Genomic DNA, 21,151 nt, shown 5'->3' on the forward strand with positions numbered 1-21,151 from the left:
GATGCAGGATGTCAAAAATGCCTTTAACTTTATATGACACAAACTATAAAATGTTCAGTAATTCAGTAGATGCTTCCTCTGAATACGGCGTGCGATGGAGCATTTTTCAGCTTTAGGACGCAGAACTAGTTTATTTTGCGATTCCATTTTTTTCTGCTTCCAGAAATGTTCTGAGCTTCACGTCGGCTCCTTCAAAGGCTCTTTTATCTGGCGACCGCAGTCGAGTCCCTCTGAAGGGCCGGAGCCCGTCCCAACTCCATTATTAATCTGAAACATATCGTTTGACATCCAAACGGCGCAGCTTGAGGAATAATAAACGGGAGGCGTTGCATAAACACTGCTGATTAGCACAGCGAGCCTCTACTGTTCTGTAATCGTGGAACTGTTCACTGTAATGCCTGATTTCAAGAAACACGCGCAGGTACTTCATGATGATAAACGCTAGATAGAAACAGAGACGAACCGTTCAGACAAAAATTTAAATGCTGTTATTATTTGCTCTTCATGCAACTCGCACCTTGCAATGATTTGAAGGCACATATATATATATATATACAATGATTTTAATGCACTTTTTGACCACCGTGTTTTCAAAACATGGTGGTAGAAAATGTGAAAAAGAATTGAAGTGTCTGTATGTAATTTTCTAATTTATTGAAGTGTTTTTGTACATATCTGTAGGTCAGTATTTCAGATTATAGTGCATATTTATTAATTTTTTCTTTAATTCAGTCTAATTTAGAAAACAATTAGTAGTTGATAAAACGGTGAGATGCAGATTGAAACAATATCTTGAAATTATTAAAGCACAAACTACAAAATTAAAATAATTTATTATTATTATTATCATTATTTATTAGTATTATTATTATTTTTAATTTTTAGTCCAATTTAGAAAAAGAACAATGATTTTAATTCACTTTTTTGACCCCTATATTTTCTAAACACAGTGCCGTTTGATTAGTTTTATGAAAAAAAAAAAAAATCTTTCTCTTTGTATTTGATATCAATATGATACAAAATTAAACTGTTTAAAACAATGTGAAAAATTAGTTACATCAAAAGTAATCTAAAAGTAGTCTGATTATGTTACCTAAAATGTGTAATGTAATGGATTATGTAACTGACTACAATTTTTGTCTTGTAGTTTGGGATCCGTAATGGATTACAAGTAAGGAATAACTGACTTCGGTCCGTTGAATTATTAGAAAATAATGCACACCCGAGGTGGGGATGTGGCCACGATGCGAAGCAGAGTTACTCCGTTACACCTCGGGTGTGCATTATTTTCTAATAATTCAACGGACAGAAGTCAATTATTCCGCTTATACTACGGTTACCACACCTCAAGACACTGATCAGATGATATATTTCAAGGCTATTGTTAGTAGGATTATTTCTTCCACATCTCATCCAACGCCTCTAATCGTTGCTAATTCCAAGACGTCATTTTAGACCTAGTAATGAAGCTTAAGCCATTGATAGCAGTTAATACAGTTAATAACGAGGTTATAAGAGAGAGAGATTAACTCTGTGAGTCTGTGCGTCTAGTGTTTAGCAGCAATGTCTCTAGTTATAGTGAAACTTAAAGTTCATTTTCCTCACGAACAGCATTAGCGCTTATGTTATCGTGTGTGCAAACTGTGTGTGAGGGAGAGATAGAGTATGTGCTTTCCATGCATAATAAAACTTAATTTTGCGGCAAAAACATAGATGTGATCTGTGTTTATCCTTTTGTTTACTATGTTTACTTGTTTGGCCAGTGTCGTTGTGGGTTTTGGTTCTTTTGCTGTTTTAGGCTGTAAGGACCTTTGAAATAACGCAAATCATTTGGCGAAGTGATATGGTCATGTAATGCGGCGGTGCCTGGAACTACGTTCGCCGTGTGTTTCCCTGAAAATAATTGCAAACCTTAGAACGTTCGTCAGCCAATCAGATTCAAGCATTCAACGGCCCCATAGTATAATTTGAAAGTAATCCACTGTAAAACCAGTAAAATCTAGTTCAAATAATCAAGAGATGTTTTCCTGCTGTTTTTACCCAACGTGTGTGTGTGTGTGTGTGTGAGATGTTTAAACCGTGTTGATGTTTGGTTTGCAGATGCTGCTGTGAACCGTTATCACGTTCAGTGGATGCCTGAATACTGCAGCCACAACCGAAGCGGAGCGCCGCAGAAATCACTGACTCAGGTTTGTGTGTTAGTGTTCATGAGGGGTTCTGCTCATTTCTCTTCATTACTGCAGCTGATTAGCGCGTGTTGTTTCAGATGATGTGCTCAGAATGTGCTCCAGTGCCTAAGAAAACACAGGCATTAAAATCACATTTCCAGGAAGCGGGAGTGAATTTATCAAACCCCCAGAGCGGCCCCAGCGGAGCCTTAACCTGCGGCCCCGAGCCACACGCTAGCTGCTAGGAAACAGATTTTCTGCTAGGAAACACGCATTCGCTTTCTGCTTCATGACTGAAAAACTACATTTTTACCTTTTACAAAGATAATGGGATTGTTGTTTTCTTGTTAAATGTTGTCGTTGAGTGTTCTGGTTGCTAGGTGAAAACTAGAGTGTTGTGGGTGGTTGCCAGGGTGTTGCTATGGGGTTGCTAATGTTCTACCTTAAAAACAATGTTAAACTAAACAGCTAAGTAGGACATGACAAATTATGACATAGGACTGACATCACATGCATACCATGCATTATCCCTCATTCAAGCATTACGATATCCTTAATGAATAAACTCGTGCTATCAAACGATTAATCACGATTAATCGCATCCAAAATAAAAGTTTTTGTTTACATAATATATGTGTACTGTGTATATTTATTGTGCATATATAAATACACACACATACAGCATATATTTTGAAAATATTTACATGTATTTACGTGTATATATGTATATTCATATAAATTATATCATATATAAATATATTTAATATATAAACGTAACATTTTTCTTAAATATATACATGCATATGTGTGTGTGTGTATTTATATATATATAATTAATATACACAGTACACACACATATAGTATGTAAACAAAAACTTTTATTTTGGATGCAGCACTAGAATAAACATGACATCTGATGTTTGTATACGTATATACCAATATACCATCATGTCACATATGCAAATACAGTCTCAAATACAGAAATTTAATTGGCTGTTGTCCACCATGTTAATGCGAAAAACAGTGTGTGTTGATGCGGTCAAATTTCACGCATTCGATTTAAAGACGTTTGGCCCCGTCTGCCTTCCATATCTTTAAGTGTTGCTTAGGTCTTGGCATCGTACCTGAGACTTTTGCATGAACAAACACCACTGTTTTCTTCATAAAGTGTACAGTTGTGGTTGGATTCTTCCACAGGTCACTCTGATAAACATGTTTCTCTATTTCAGGAGAACTTCATCAATCTCCCCGGTCTGCTGTTCTCCTGTAAGTACAGGGTCACCGTTCACTCGCTTAACACTAAACAACGCTCCAAAGACGAGAGCATCTTCTTCCTGACGCCGTCCTGCGCCACTCTCCAGAGCAAGAGCGTCAAACCCATCGCCTGTCCCGGAGACACACGTAAGCACAGAGACGCTTATCATTAATTAGGAAGTGTTTGTTTTCAGGATGTGGCTTTATACAGTTCATACATTTAGCTTGAAATATGACATTTGAGGGATTAAAGTGGGGGGGGGGAGGGGTCACGTTTATTTAAGAGAAAATGTAATTTTGTTACTATATTATAGCCTATTATGGTTTATATAAAACTATATATTTTTTATTTTTACATTTTTGAATGTTTATTTTTCTATTTTCCAATTTCATTATAGTTTTAGTAACTTTGTTGCATGTTTTTGTAATTTTTTATAAATTTCAGACTTAGTAATTTTAGTACTTCACACACACACACACACACACACACAAGTTCTGTTATGTATTTTATAATTGTTTTCATTTTAAGTTGACGTTTTAATAATTTAGTTGTTTTTGTCTTTAGGTTTTGTTTTTCTTTTAAATGTCTATTAGTTTTTAGTCTATTAGTGTTCTTTGTCATTGTTCTGTTACCTGTCAGATTTATACATGTTGGTGCATCCTCATTGATGCAGTCTGAAGTGTTTTGTGTGGTCTGACCCTGAACTCTCTGCTGTTCTCCTGATATCTTTGATATTTTTCTGAACCTCTCCAGCGCCAGCGAAGGTTTTGGTGAAGCCTGAGAATCTGACGGCGTCCTTCAGCTTCCGCGAGGGTAACGTGACGGCTAGTTTCCTCTGGAGGGTGTCGCGTCGGCAGTCGCTTCAGCCCGTCACGGGCTTCCAGGTCACATGGGCAGAGGTTTCCAGCGCGAGCCGCCCGAACAGCCTTCCCAACAGCATCATTTCCCAGTCTCAGATCCTGCCACCTGTGAGTCGTCTCCTCACACGCTGTTCTCCCATGAAAGCTGCATAAATTACACTACATTACGTGTTCTTGGCCCGAGTTTCTCACCGGAGCGCCTCTCATGGAAAATCGGTTACATATTGAAGTCCAAGAGTGTAAAATATGATACACAATCATCTCGTGTGCATAACACCAGCGCTGGATCCGGCTGATGAATGGAGCGCTGCATGAGGCACGGAGGCTGCTCCTTTAGTCACCTTTAACTAAGCAGACCTCAGACTGTATCTGGATGCTTTCTGGATCAAGTAATGTTGAGCGATATATCAGATGTTCATCATGTATTTGTATGGTTTTGTTGACAATAAAAATATAAACTTATATAATATTAATTAATAATATAATGCATAAATAAAATAGAATTTTTTATTTCTGACACACACACACACACACACACACAAATATATATACTACAGAAATAAAAAAATATTTTATTTATGCATTATATATATGCACACACACACACACACATAGATATAAATTTAACTACTACATAAAAAAGCTACATATATATATATATATATATATATATATATATTTATATTGATTAATTCATATATAAAATAACATCAGAAATCTATATAGTACATAAATTAGAATATTAAAATACTACATAGCAAGAATATAGACAGACTTATTTATAAAAATTAATTCATTAATATAGTATAATATTCATTCGTTTATATATAAAATAATTAATCCAGTAATTTCCTTGGTAGCACAGTTAAAGCAATACAGTATTTAAATTAATAAAAAAAAAATCTGAATATATAAATGATATATTAAATAATATTAAATTAATACATTTTATTATAAATAAATACGAATATGTGTGTATATATATATATATATATATACATATATATATAATTTACAGTTTTAGACATAATTATTCATATTTGTTATATTCATTAATTAATATATTATAATATTCATTAATTTCTAACATAATACAATTATTTATATTAAATTGTATTACAATTATAACAATACTATATTTAATATTTAAATTGAATTTCTCAAAAATCTGGAGTATATAAATTACATTATAAATGAAATAATAAAAACATTACATATAATATATAATACAATTAATATAATTTTAAAGCATTTAAATCTTAAATGTTAAATATTACAGTATATATAAAGCTGAAAAATATTGAGATATAATTTCCAGTTACATCACCCAATTCTAATGGGAAGGTTTTATCTTGAAGTCAATAATTGATTAGTTTTCATATGGTAGTTATTAGTATGAGTGTCGTTTTGAGCTCATTCTTCGTCTGACATCAGCGCTGTCAAACTTCTAGCAGATCTTCTCCATCAATAACTCTGGCTGCTCTCCTCCGAGAACAAACAGTTCAGCTTTAATCGACTCAATCAGATTGAAATACATCAAATCCAATTGTGTCCAGTTCTCTTCCGCATGATTCCTCAGATCTTTTCTGAAGGCCGGTCGAGGCACGCCATCATTATCAGATTGGACTCGCGTATGAATGATGTGGAATCTGTGATGTTTATGGATGATTTCATTCTTCATAACGAGTAAATCTAAAGGATTTCCAATGAGCTCATGACAAACATGAAAATGAAGGCGCTGGACGACGCTTCATGCCAAAACATGTTGGAGAAACACGAGCTTCTTTCAGGAATAATCTGATCTGAACAATCTGAAAAGAGAAAATCCAGAGAATTGTAGAATTTACAACATAGTCATTTCATATTCATATCATAGTCAAACGTTTTTGATCAATGTTTTTAAAGAATTCTCTTCTGCTCACCAAGCCTGCATTTATTTGATCCAAAGTTCAGCAAAAATTTTAAATATTTTTACTATTTAAAATAACAGTTTTTTTTTATGTGAAAATCTGCTTAAATGTAATTTAAAAAAAATCAAAGTTGTATTTTCAGCATCATTACTCCAGTCTTCAGTGTCACATGATCTTCAGAAATCATAATAATATACTGATTTACTGATTTATTATTATTATTTATTATATGCATTTATTATTATTATTATTATTATTATTATCAATATTTAAAGCAGTTGAGTTCATTTTTTTCAGGATTCTTTGAATAAGTATAATTGAATGAGTGAGTATATTTTTTTGGGGGGGGGGGGGGTTATATGATACTTTTATCAAGGATGCTTTAAATTGATGAAAAGTGATAATAAAGGCATTTATAATGTTACAAAAGATTTTTATTTCAGATAAATGCTGTTCTTCTGAACTTTCTTTTCATGAAATTAACCTGAAAAAATTATACTCAGCTGTTTTCAACATAATAATAATAATAATAAATACAATTGTTGTTGTTTTTTGCAGCAAATCAGAATATTAGGATGATTTCTGAAGGATCATGTGACACTGAAGACAGGAATAAATGACTTTTGTAAATATATATTCAAATAGAATAAACTATAATTGACTGTTTATGCTGTACTTTGGATTAAATAAATGCGGGCTTGGTGAGCAGAAGAGTCTTCTTTAAAAAAACATTAAACATTAAAAATCATGCTGTTCAAAAACTTTTGACTGGTGGCGTATAAACCATTTTTGTTGCATTTCCCTAAAAACTGTATTTTTTGTGAAGGATCTGATGAGGATTCAGTCTAAAAGCCGTGTGTGTTTTGCGTTGTTTTCCAGGATCATAACCTTCTGGTCGTGTCCAACCTTCGGCCGGCCACTTTCTACAGGTTAGAGGTTCAGGTGATCACCGCAGCAGGAGAAGGACCTGCGACAAAGAAGATCTTCCAGACGCCAGACCAGCCGGCGCTTCAGCATAGTAAGCAAACATGATTCTGCAGATTACACCGTGAGGGGGTTTGCTTCAGGACACAGATTTTACATTAAACTGACCATCAATTGTTCAAAAGTAACAAAAACTTAAAAAAATCAAATATTTGAAGTCATTGAATTCATAAATTCCACTGGATTGTTTAATTGTCTAATATTTTTTCTTCCGAATTGTGAGAGAACTACAACCTACATTCAAAAAAATGTATCCAGAATTGCTCCGTTTTGCACACAAACAGCTCTTAATCGAGTCCAGTTTTATGAAGCCGGCTGTTTTTTGTTCATGCATGGCATTCAGCGGCAATTAAATGTTTTGCAAAAGAGCCACAGCATAAATATGTTTGATATATAAATGTTTGACTTCATTTTTTAAACCACTTCGGAATCGGAACTGGGAATTGATAAGAATCGGAAGCGGAATGGAATTGATAAAATTAAAATGATACCCAACCCTAGTAATTAGATTGTATTACATTTTAAAATGCTCATAATCAGATTACAGTTACTTTAGTTTTTATGAATTACATATTATTTGATATTATGATGAAGGGATTCCCAAACTTTTTTGTCAGTCAAACCCTTTGACCTAAAATATTTTCTTGAAGTCACCCTGAGATGAAACGTTAAAATTTAAATCGTTTAACGACACATTTGCTTGTTCACAGTTTTCTGATGTCGGTTAATTAGCATGCAGGTAAACAAAATATTTCAAGAGTAAAATTTTACTCAAAAGTAACCAGCATACATTACCTATCATGTCATTTGTAATCAGTAACAGACAATTTGTAAGTAATTAACCCAGCATTGATTATTACTGTGTATCGGTCCGACTCCTTCAGATCACAACTTCATTTCCATGTCAACCGGTGCATCACGACAAGAAAATCAGATTAGAATTGATTTTTTTATTTACATTTGTGTTTTGATGGTAGTTTTGTTTCATGTTTTGTTCTATTTTATGTATTGGTGATTTGAAGATGGACTGTTTTTGTTTTATTTCATTTGCATTTTTGTCTTATTTTGAAATGCATTATTGAATCAGTCCGGCACCTTGGGAAAACCACCTAATTTCCAGGTGATGTGGTGCATCCTGACCACAAAATCAGATTAGAATAGTCACTTTCAGCATTTTGGTGCAATGGAAATTCTCAAAAAAAAGAATATATTTCATATGGATCCTTCACATGGATGTTTTCACGTGTTTTTGTTCTTTACAGAAGCTCGATTTCATCATCATCAGAAGTCTTCAGCTGGGAAACACTGAAACGATCAGAAGACTCAACACGACGTGCAGCTAATCACAGCTTTCGACAGACGCGGAACCACAGATATTCAGCGTCCGCTCTCAAGCGCTGCGGTTTTCATTGCAACAACTTTGATTATGAAATAACTCTGAACTCTCTAGCAACAGCAATGTTTAATGTGTGAATATACACCATTTCAGAAAGTTAATGTCGACGGGTGAAGTCAATTTGGCCATACTATATGAAATCGAGTTATATTTTAATGGAGGAATGTGTGATTCAGCTGCAGTTTATCAGTTTGATATCAGAGAATATTCAGCATCAACAGAGCAAAGGCTGATGTCAAACCTTCATGTATTCAGTCATTATTTACTCGCTTTCATGTCAATGCAAAATCATGTTTATTTCTGAAGAATCTTAATGCAGCTCTCTTCCATTCAGCATTTCCCAAAAGCATCATAAGCATAATTATATTGCAGAGATGGTTGGTGCCAATGTTTTTTGACGATCAACTAAGGCTTATGATGCTTTTGGGAAATGCTTAGCTCATAACTCAAAACAACATGAGCATGATTAAATAATATCACATGGAACGATCCATCCAGTTGTTGCCTCTTATTAATATGTTAGCAATATTTCATTAAAGATTAACAGAGAGTGTTTTGTTTATTAATGATTACATATGCGTGTTTTCTGATGAAATGATGTAAACTGTTCATGTTCTTGGCTGTAGAGATATTTGTTGTGGCAGTCAGTGAATGTTGATGTTGATATTTATTTATGTGTGTATTGCAACTCTTTATTTGTACGTGAGTGTGTGTATTTTTTCAATGTATTAGCAAGGCATTGTTTTTTTTAAAGGCAACTTCTTGTAAAGACATAATGTAAAAAAACATGAATTGTACATATAGTCATATGTTCCGTTATTCTCTGGATAGAACCTGTACATACTTTTAAATAATAAAATAATCCCTACTCCTTCATCTGTAGTCCTGTGTTTATGAAAAACATTTGATGAGCCTCAGATCTGAGAGAAGGAAAGAAAATTGTTTAAAATGTTCATCGACCCGTTTATGGATCGCCAGGAAGCTCAAAAGACATTTCTTTAACACTCTGAGTTTACATGGGATGTTATTATTCAGGAAAGTTTGATTTACGTCAAGATTTAAGTAGTGATAAGAGAAACCAGTTGAACCTGCTGAACAAAACTGCAACGGAAACATGTATAAACACTATTGCAAATGTTTTGTTTAAATGTTTTGCAATTAGACATATTAAAGCTATTTAAAACTTTTAAGGAAGGCTTAGTCAGGCCAATATTAACTACAACTCTTCCTTATACAAATGTGTCAATAAATATGTCTACAAATGCACAAAACTAAGGTAAAAATCACACTGGTTCATGTTAACTGAAAAGATGACATCATTGAAAAAAATGAAAGAAACAAAGCTTTTCGAATCTCCTTTGCAGGGTTTGATTGACAGGCGATCTGACCAATCATAGCCAAATCTGCCATTTTATCCAACAAACAAACCAGACAGGAGAGTAGATTTACGTCGGTCTTAAACATGAAAAATGGTGTATTGACTTCTTTCCGTAGTTGAAACAACATATTTCTGATGTTCATTCATGTTTATTTTGTGCTATACAAAACTCCACACGCTGGTGACAACAAACACTGTAAATGCAACAAAAGCTCAGGCCAAAACTGCTTTTACAAACTTAAAGTATAATATATTAAAAGCTTCACGAAGCAGTGCTTCTAAAGCGCCCATCACTAGTTTGAAAAGAAATGATTGGCGAAGGTTTCAAAGCTTTATAAGGCAGTGTTTTGCGAGTGTTTTCGCTGCTTCAGTGTTACAGTATTTGAGCGCTGAAGGCTGTGGGAGCTCTGAACTCCAGTGTTGTGTTTTTCCTTTCTGAAAATGTTGGCAGCTCTTTTTACACCAGAAACAAGGCTGAAGTCCAGTTATTTCGGCCCATTATCCAGTGACCTTCTGTCCCTGTTCTCTTCATCCATCAGTGATGTTCTTTCACTATGTTTATGTACAGGTCTATTATGTCACAATCAATTAGTTCCTGACTGTCTATGTGAGTTAATCCTCTTGAGCTCAGCTCTGGTTTCTTTCTCTCAGGGTCAAAGCCAGAATCTTCTATTCAGTCCTGCTTTCCAACAAATGCCATGCCGCTCATCTGAAGCCTTCAAAACGTCTGAAGAGCAACAAAGGACAGTGACAATCAACAGTGTTTTGTGGATCCTACTTTTAAATTCACTAAAAATATGCAGAGAGAGAGAAAATCTGATCATTCATTATAATCTTTAAATATAATCAAGAGTTTTCATGCAAGCATGTCTTTCATGCAGTTCCTCTGGTGTTTTGATCTTGTGTCTTTGTTGTCGTTGTCTTTAGCGTTTCACGAGTCTTGTTTTCTCCTCTGAACCGGTTCTGGAGATTAACGCAGTACTCAGCTGCTCTTTTCTGTTTCGCTGCAGCTCTCACGCGACCTTCACTGCACGCTTTTCATCTCGACGCATGTGATTTACATTCTTTGCTGTGCTGCTTAAGTCTTGCTTACATAAAGAGTATTACATTTTGTTTAGCTTTAGTTTGGTTTTTGTTTGCTTTATTTACATTTGTACTGTTTTGCGTTTTGATGGTGGTTTTGTTTGATGTTTTGGTCTATTTGATTTATTTCCTATTTTGAGTACTGTTTTTTTTGTTTTGTTTGTATTTTCATGTTTTGTTTTTGATTCTATCATTCCAATACTTCTGCATCCCACAACATTCACCATTTGAATTTTTACATTGGCACTTTACATTGGCTTGTTTGTATTTTTGTCTTTTGTTTTTGACAGGAGGTTAAGGAGCTGGCTGTCTGGTGCAGTCTTAACAACCTGGAGCTTAACACACTCAAAACTGTGGAGATGATCGTGGACTTCAGGAGAAACCCCCCTGCTCTCCCCCCACTCACCATCATGAACAGCACTGTGACTGCAGTGGAGTCATTCAGATTCCTGGGCACCACCATCTCTCAGGACCTGAAGTGGGATATTCACATTGACTCCATTGTCAGGAAGGCCCAGCAGAGGTTGTACTTTCTTCGCCAGCTGAGGAAGTTCATCCTGCCACAGGAGCTGCTGAAACAGTTCTACTCTGCCATCATTGAATCCATCCTCTGCACTTCAATAACTGTCTGGTTCAGCTCAGCTACCAAATCTGACCTCAGAAGACTACGGAGGGTAGTCCGGACTGCTGAGCGAATCATTGGTACAACCCTCTCCACTCTCCAAGAACTGTACTTATCCAGAGTGAGCAAAAGGGCTGGTAAAATCACTCTGGACCCCTCACACCCAGCACACTCCCTCTTTGAACTGTTACCGTCTGGTCGATGCTACAGAGCTCTGAGCACCAGAACGACCAGACACAGGAACAGTTTCTTCCCTCAGGCAATCCATCTCATGAACACTCAATAATAAACGCGGAACACACAACTCTGTTATACAGTACATTATTTATTCAACACACTTATTGAATTTTTTTATTTTTTTCCATTTCAAATTTGCACATATCAGACCTGTACACACATAATTGTCTATATTATATACAGTGGGTACGGAAAGTATTCAGACCCCCTGTGAAAAATTTAAGGGGGTCTGAATACTTTCCGTACCCACTGTATAGTGTTTTTGCTGTTTTGTACATTGCCTATTTGGGTATTTGTAAACTGTCTTTCTGTTGCACTGTGGAGCTTCTGACACTAAAACAAATTCCTCGTATGTGTAAATATACTTGGAAATAAAGCTCATTCTGATTCTGATCCCATCATTCCAATACTTCTGGATTCTACAATGTCCTTTTTTAATCAGTTTAAACCATCTAAATCAGCGTTAACCTTTTAAATGTTTACATGGGCACTGTTTTGAAATCAATCAGTAAACGACTATTGATGTTCCTACAATCTTAAGGTTTTTCTCTGGCATTTAATTTTACATCCATGGACTCTTTCCATTGCACAAAATGTTCTTTCTTTATAGTGGAAAAATAGTTCTTCTGACTATTAAAATGGTTCTTTTAAGAACTGTTCATTGAAATGTGCTTTGAAGAAACAAAAATGATTCCTCTGTGGCATCATTGGGAAAAAATACACTCTTTTGGGTCCTGTTTTGGTGGTTTTGTTGCATGTTTTGTTCTGCTTTATTTATTTGTGAATATTGAAATATTTAGTGTTTTTAATTTAGAGTTTAGATGTTTGTCTTGTTTTGTTTAAGATCCAATCATTCCAGTAATTCTGCATCCCTTTTTAATAATTTTAAACAATCTAAACCAGCTTTAAATGTTTTAATTTTCTATATTGGCGCCGAAAGTCAAACAGTAAATGATCACCTGTTGACATTCTTAAGGTGGAATGATTATCTTATCATCCATCAAAACTTTTCATTGGACAAAAGTTTCTTCTGACTATTAAAATGTTCTTCACACTAATTAAAACTGTTCACCGAAAGGATTCACCAAAAATGGCTCTTATGTGGCATCATTGTGAAAACACCCTTTATGTGTAGAAGTGTGTTGCCAAATCCGACCATTTTCCAGTTTGTCCCTTTTCTCTTTTATTAGATATTGCAGGCTGGCAGGAGACCCCGTGACCTTGCTCAGGGCTCCAGGGTGTTTCTGGTTAGACTCTGCAGAGGGAAACTCGACTAACCCACATGAAAGACTGATTCTGCCAAGCCGCTAGGATGTTTCGTCTACATGTAATGAAGAACAGAGAACACGTGCCATGCAAGAAACCCACTGTGTTTCTGAGTTCAAGCACCCATGTGTAGGTAGATACACCGACACCAATTAAGTGAAAACACTACAAGTGAATAGGGTAAAAAATGTAATAGATCGTCATACTTTCCCAGTTGAATGATTACATTAAAAATTGCAGTCTTATTTTTGTTTAAATATGCAAATTATGCATCAGCCAATACATTTGCATACATTTACAGAAGATAAATCTGAACATTGGATGAAGCCAAGGTTCAAATTTTTTGTTTGCTTTTGTTGACGTATTAGACTTAAAGGTTTTTACAGAGGGGGATTTTGGATTTCTATTTTTATCACTCCATAAATCAGAAAATGTTGTCAGCAGCCAGAAATAAATACATTTTCACCATGTTTTTAGGAGTAAAATCTTATATAAATCAGTATGAATGAAATATGAACAAAACCCGCATTAAAAACCTTCAGAATATGAGAGGAATAAAATTGGATTTAAGTTTTGCTGAAGTGGACAAACAAACTGTATTTTGAGAAAACAGCCTTTAAAAATATGTATTGTAATTGAAATCTAAAGACGCAAATAAAGTTCAATAATAAAACCAAGGTGAATTAAATATAAACAAACCCCTCAGTAAAAATCTTGAGAACATGGACAAGAACAACAGTGTATATTTTGGTATATGTAAGTGCTGCTGAATTTGAGAAAAAAGACTAATTATGAGAAAACAACCTTAAAAGATATGGATTGCAATTTAAATTTACTGATGCACATAGATAAAGTGCAATAAAATACACTGGATTTTGTCACTGGAAAAATGGTTTTGGATGTTTTCTGTCTACTAGGCTGAAAGAAGACAAATTATGGAAGCAAAATATCACACCATAAACCAGAAAATACTGTCAAAAGCCAGAAAAAATAAAATGTCACCATATTTTTTAGGAATAAAATGTATAAAACCAGGTGAATTATATATGAACAAACCCCTCTGTAAAAACCTTCAGAATATAGATAAGAACAAAACTGTAAAATTTGGTGTGTGCGAGTCTTACTAAAGTGGAGAAAAAACTCATTTTGAGAAAACAGCCTTTAAATATATTTCAATTACGTACTGTAATTAAAATCCACAAACGATAAAGTGCTATAAAATAAACAATGTATTTCAGATATTTTCTTTCCGCTAGTCTGAAACAACGTTACAAAAAGCCAAATAGCCCAAAATCTCAAAATTGGCCTGCATGGACAGAAAAAATTTAAAGAAAATATATATATATTTTTTTTTCCTGTAGTGTCTTACCTTAAAACAAACAGGTGAATCAGCAGTGTGGAAATAAATGAGAATATCAGCAACTGACTCTATGAAAACAAATGAAAAGAACATCCCAACTTTAATTACTCAGATTTTCCTGTTCATTTTGGAGGCGATATGTTGTGCATTCATCTCAAACTGCGCTGGGACTGCAGGTGTTTGAGTAAAGCCACACACACACACACACACACACACACACACTGACTAATGACAGAATTTCTCTCAGCGCTGGGTGTGTGTGTGTTTAAGGCCTCAGCCAGGCCGGCCAGAAAGGCCATATTCTCTCAAGTATTGTTTGAGAACTACGAAAGATATACGCTCGCTGAGTAAATTATGAAATTCTCCTAATGACTTTAGCAGCATCACTCATAATGTCATCGCTGGAGCGCAGATATTCATCCCCGAGCAGAAACACCGCACATCCGTCACTGCCATTTCTCCCTGATGTGTCCCCATCAAGTTATGAAATAGTAGGGAACGATCCGTAATTATTTACTCATGAAAAATACCTTCCTGGCAACACGAAACCCGGAGACAGACTCCACTGAGCTGTTAGTCAAAGCATGAAGGGTTTGTGAAACAAATCACAGTCGCTGACAGTAAGAGTCACTCAGAGATTAACCAGGACTCGCAGCAGAAAAACGACAGATATTTCATAAATGCATTAAAAGCCGTTCATTTTTTTATTTTATTTTTTAATCTGCTAACTGATATATTTCATCATATTCTGTAATGGTTTAGTGTGACCTGTAGCTGTCAGATATCCAGTGTCCTTCTTTTCATTATTATTAAAATGACTAAATATGGAAGCTTGTTTCTGCCACAGAATTAAAAAAAAAGTTTATCTCACAATTCTCACTTTTTTCTCAGAATTATGTTTACATCTTGCAATTCTGACTTTTTCTCAGAATTCTGAATTTATATCGGGCAATTGTTGTTGTTTTGTTTTTGTTTTTACAATAAAAAAGGTAACTGCAACAATTTATTTCACAATTCTGACTTTTATTCTTGGAAATGCAAGTTTATGTCTTGCAATTTTAAGTAAATATCTGGCTTATTTCTGCCACGTAATAAAAAAAAATAAAAAAAATAAAAAGGTATTCTCATTCTCAATTCTCACTTTTTTCCTCACAATTCTGAATTTATATAACTTCACTTTTTTTCTCTCGCAATTTCAGAATTTTGATAAGAACTGCAAAATAAACTCTCAATTCCAAGAAAAAAAGTCAGAATTGTGAGATAAAATGTTACTTTTTTTGTTTTATTCAGTGGCATAAACAACATCAACAACAAAAAGCAATTTCAAGATTTAAACTTGGACTTCTGAGAAAAGGAAAAAAGACAAAGTTGTGAGATGTAAACTGTGTCAGAAACAAAACAATTGTGAGAAAACCTGTCTGAATTGTGAGATATAAGCTCACAATTACAAGAAAAGTCAGAATTGTGAGTTAAAAAGTCACAATTATCTTTTGTTTTATTCTGTGGCAGAAAGAAAAATAATTGTGAAAATAATTGTGAGAAGTAAACTCAGAATTCTGAGCAAAAAAGGCAAAATTACGAGATATAAACTTGCAGTTGTGATGAAAATAAAAAGTTTGAATTTTGAGATGAAAAGGTCGCAATTAACTTTTTATATTTGTTTTATTCTGTGATTTGTTTTAAGCTTCCATAACCTAAATGTAATATTGAACATTGGCGTTCTACAACTTTTTTTTACTGTTTTAAAAAGCATTAAGCAACTTTAGGCCTTTGGTTACAGTGATTTTACCGCGGTTAAGATTGTTTCACACCCGTAACATGTGGTTAAATCACAGCCTTGAGTGGTTTATTGCTTTAATTAGCACTTTGTTCTTTCTGAGTGACATGGTTTTTACTCTGTCACCCTAGAAATTCCTAGAAAGGCTCTTGTAGATGGTGACTTTGGCTCTTTGGGGTCATTTGTGGCAAATCAAAACAGCTTAGATTTGATGAACCCTCCGGGGCAAAGGTCAGAGGTCAAGAAGGCCTGCGTGTGTTTGAAGAGCGTCCCCATTATCTGAATCTCTACTGCCGAGGAAAAACATCCTCCTGTATTTATTTGGAAATACTGCCGATATGTAAACTTTTCACCTTTATTAGAGGTCATCTGCTGTAAACAAATACTAATTAAAACCTAAATCAAAGGTTTGGCAGATACTGTTTCTTGTTTTAAGCAAAAGCTCACTTAATTTTGATATTTTTTCCAGAAAACTTAACTTAATAAGACTTATTATCTTATGTAATGTTGCTTATCCAATAAATGTATCTTGATTAAGGAATGTTTAAATATTTGTGCTGGAAAACGATAAAAATGCTGCAGAAGAACATGATTTTCTTGCAGTATTGCGTGATTTCTCAGTTATGATCTTCAGGTGCGTTACGTCCAAATGAAAGTAGAGATGTTAGGAAACAATGGTGCGTATCGAGTTGCACAGATGCTGTGTAATCACGGATCTGGACGCTCTTCAGCACGGGTCAAAGGTCATCTTCCCTCTGAGGGGAGCCCGAGTCCTGCTTCTGCTACCAGGAGCCGGTCAGATGTAATCAACTCTGTCATGGAGGCTTTTTTCCATCCGTTCTTTGAATTAGACGGAGAACTGCTTAAATAAGACAAGCTGGAAGAAACTCCTGACCTGTGCGTCTTTGAAATCTCTGAATGTTTCAGCATGTGAAGTCTTCTGATTGAGCTGCTGATGAAGAAATGAGGCACGTTATAAACTTGATATATATGATCATTTACACTCAATATGTTATTGCGTACTGGTTTATAATGTACAACAGTACTGAAGTATACATATCTGCCACCTAATAACTAATTACACACTTGTTGCCATATCAGTGTATGGTCTCAGGTATTTTTCATGAGGATAATGTATATTTTAATGCAATGCTAATCGACGTTGCCTGAATAACTGTATAGAAGACTATAAAATAATTTGTGCCTCATTCTGTAATAAGAAGCCTCATCAGTTTACAGAAGGAAGTTATTTCAAGCGTTCAATTAATGCTATAACGCAAATGTGAAGTAAAAATGTTGTAATTCTCATGTATTGTTGTACTTTGTTTGTTTTATAGAGGGCTTGTCTAAACAGGCCAATGGAAGAATAGCCTATTAACCACTACTCTTTCTTTTAAAGGGGTCATATGACATTGCTAAAAAGAACATTATTTAGTGTATATTTGGTGTAATTCTATGTATTTATGTGGTTAAAAAAACACATTATTTTCTACATACTGTACATTATTGTTGCTCCTCTCTGCCCTGCCTTTCTGAAACGCTACGATTTTTACAAAGCTCATCGTTCTGAGAGGCGAGGCGTGCTCTGATTGGCCAGCTATCCACTGCGTTGTGATTGGCCGAATTCCTCAAGCGTGTGACGGAAGTGTGATTGGAGAAACAACAAGCGCTACTCTACACTGCTCAAAACTCACGTTTGAATCGTCAGTGGCAAATTCTTTAAATATGAAAACATACTTACAGGCTGTGAGTCAGAAGCGCCAGACTGTTCTTGCAAGGTTGGAATTGCCCCACTTTATAGAAACAGGCTTTGAGCAGAGCTGGCATTGTAGGATACTCTCTTTCAGGTTCAGGAAATAGTCCTCCGTAAAATGCGCTGCACACACTCTAATATTTGGGTTGAACTGTTCTGGAACAGTGTTGTAAATACAACTTAACCACTGATTTCTAGTTGTGTCCTCTTTTGGAAGCCCAAACAAAGTAGTTTCGATTTCACAATGAAACACAGCGTCTCCAGGACATGGTGCCGGCGACAGCAACAACACTACAGCCAGAATAATAGCTCCGCCTTCTTTCTTTGCGTGAACATTTGGGCGGAGTTATGCAAATCTCCCCACATCGTGATGTAGACATGTGGGGGCGTGTTTAAATGAGGTGTTTTAGGAGGGCGTGGCAGAGTCTTAACTTTTATAAAGAATATGTCTTTGGTTTTGAGACTTCAGTCTTTGCAACTTCTGGGATCTTATCTATGCATGAACACTTCAAAGAGGAAGGAAAACTTGAAATTGCATCATATGACCCCTTTAAATACACAAACGTCTCATTAAAAATGTCTACAAATTTATAAAACTGATCCAAGCGTAAGGAAAAAAACACAGATACTTAGTTGTGATGTAACCAAGCCCTATATATTGAAATCACATGATGTTGGCTCCGGACTATTGATGATTCACAAAGATTATGACTGATAGCATTAATTTCAAGATTTTTACATATATAGCGATATACAACTATCGTGAATTCTTTTAAGCAAAATAATCGTCTAGTGAAAAATATATAATTTCATTTATATAATAATAATATAATATAGTGTAATTTAAATATTAGATTTAGATTTGTAATAATATTAATAAATGATATAGAGTTGAAAAAGTTGACAGATACATATAATTTTTTATCTTAGCCAGTGTTTGCTGTGGACAATTGTTGTTCTTAGTTATTTTGCAAGATAATATAGAGGTAATTAAGGTAGTCGTTATTAATTTTGCATCAAGATCTGAGAATCTGGAACCGTTTGAAGTGCATGGATCCATTTGGACATAATTAGTTTTGCCATTTGAACAATAATTTCTGAGTTTGAGTACACGATTTCGTCTCGTAATTCTAATCACAGGTGCGTGTTTTACATCAACTGAGAAGTATTTAATCAGAACAGGGCTGTAAATGTTTCAGATGTTTTAATTAGCAGGTCAGATTATTTCCAGGGAGTACATGTTGGTTTATGAACTAATGCTTCCCTGTGAATGGTTTTAGTGAAACGCTTGGCATCTCAGAACAAAGATGACGTAACATCAAGAGCAGCTCCGTTTCCCATTGGATGCGCTCCGTCATACACAGGCCGAGATTCCAGCCGCTCTAATATAACAATGCCAGTCATAGTTTAATGATTAGCAGACGAGCGCATGGCTCACGGCCTGCTGAATGTTTGGACATGTGGAGACGATAATTGACAGCATTTGTCAAAGCCGGTTTATGGCGGACTGCAGAAGAGAAAACAACAGAAATAAAAGACATAATCAGCATGTGTTATAATGTACAAGAGCAGAGCCTTTACTGTTCACATGTGTTGAGATGTTCCTGTTATACTCTACATTATCACATCCATCATGTATGTCTAAATACAGCGGAGAAAATGGATGGAAATCATGTTTGTTAGAGTCCGTTTATCCAGGGTTGTTATAGCTAACTCATACTAAAACCATGAAAAAGCATTTTCCTTACTTGAAATAAAATAAACAATTTATATTTGTATTTTTTTATTTATCATTTTAATTTAGATTTACTGTATTAAAATAAAGAAAACTGAAAAAAATAAATAAAACTATACAGACAACAAAAACTAATAAAAATGTCAAAAACAAACTTTAACTAAAATTAACACGAAAGCAGAAAATATTAAAATTAAGTGTAATTCAAAATGTTAGCAAAAACTATAATAGCATCTCAACAATATTAAAAAACACTGCTTTTATCTCTGTTTTAATGAGTTGAGTGAATGTTCATCTTGGAAATATATTCAAATTGGAAATAATGTAGTATAGCAAAATAAGAGAAAATAATCTTCATATCTTTTTTTAGTTGAGGTCAAAGGTTTTGTTTCCCAGGGTTATTATGGTTAACAAAAATGGTTAACTTTAATTTAATTTAATTTAATTTAATTTAATTTAATTTAATTTAATTTAATTTAATTTAATTTAATTTAATTTAATTTTTATTTTATTTTATTTTATTTATTTTTGAATTCATTTATATTTTTTACTTTTTATTTTATTATTCAATTTTATTTTTATTAATTTTGTATATATTTTTATTTACATATTTTTTTTAATTAAAAGAAAACAGAAATAAAAACGGATTCAAAATATTAATACAAAAAAATAATAGTATCTCTGATACTAAGATAACTGTGTCCAGTCAAACTGTACAATATACACGTTCATTGCACTAAATCTACTATTTCTAAAGATGTTCATCACATTAGTTTTAATTAAAATATCACAATGAATTTAATGTAGTTAATTTTGTAGTTATATTTACATAAATGTAAATATTTGCCTACTTCGGTTTGACTGGATATTCATGTTTCTTTCTCAAATTGAAATGCTTCAAACAAAACATGTTTTATTGGGAATATTGTTGTAATTGATAATTAAATTACACCACTTCAACCAATAAGAGCCATTTCCTGGATGACATCATCCCACAGGAAGTGACGTCATGACTGGAGCTCAAACATCAGTAAGTATCAGTGGATTTGATGACTTTATGAGAGTTATGTGCTCTTAGCTGGTTTGTGTCTTTTCGAAACATCTTTCATGATCAAATGTTTGGTTATATCAGTAATATTAGAAAATGATGTTTAAAATCTAAAGTTGTTAAACTCTTTTATGGAAATATTTCTTTATTATAAACACACACAGACAGATTTTGTTCTTTGCTGAAGGATGGTGATGTTCTCCAGCTCTCTCTCTGCTCTGTGGTGCACAAACAATTAAAGGCAAATAACGCAGCGGCTCGTTGATCGTTTTGATTCAGACGTCAGTGTGAAGAGACACAGGGCCTGAAGAAAAGAGTT

The 21,151-nt window shown here is 34.3% G+C and overlaps 1 protein-coding gene across 1 annotated transcript in view; it reads left to right on the forward strand.

The window, feature by feature from the left end:
- The window catches only part of LOC306876038 (anosmin-1-like), a 49,462-nt gene extending 40,014 nt beyond the window's left edge, over positions 1-9,448 (forward strand). Inside the window, exons 10-14 of the mRNA XM_079426933.1 lie at positions 2,101-2,189; positions 3,398-3,569; positions 4,177-4,391; positions 7,073-7,211; positions 8,440-9,448. Coding sequence (XP_079283059.1) covers positions 2,101-2,189; positions 3,398-3,569; positions 4,177-4,391; positions 7,073-7,211; positions 8,440-8,486 — 662 coding nt within the window. The 3' untranslated portion in view covers positions 8,487-9,448. The remainder of the gene's footprint in view (positions 1-2,100; positions 2,190-3,397; positions 3,570-4,176; positions 4,392-7,072; positions 7,212-8,439) is intronic.
- The last annotated feature ends 11,703 nt before the right edge of the window (positions 9,449-21,151 follow it).

The sequence above is a fragment of the Barbus barbus genome (assembly GCF_936440315.1).
Source record: "Barbus barbus genome assembly, chromosome: 10".
NCBI lineage: Eukaryota > Metazoa > Chordata > Actinopteri > Cypriniformes > Cyprinidae > Barbus > Barbus barbus.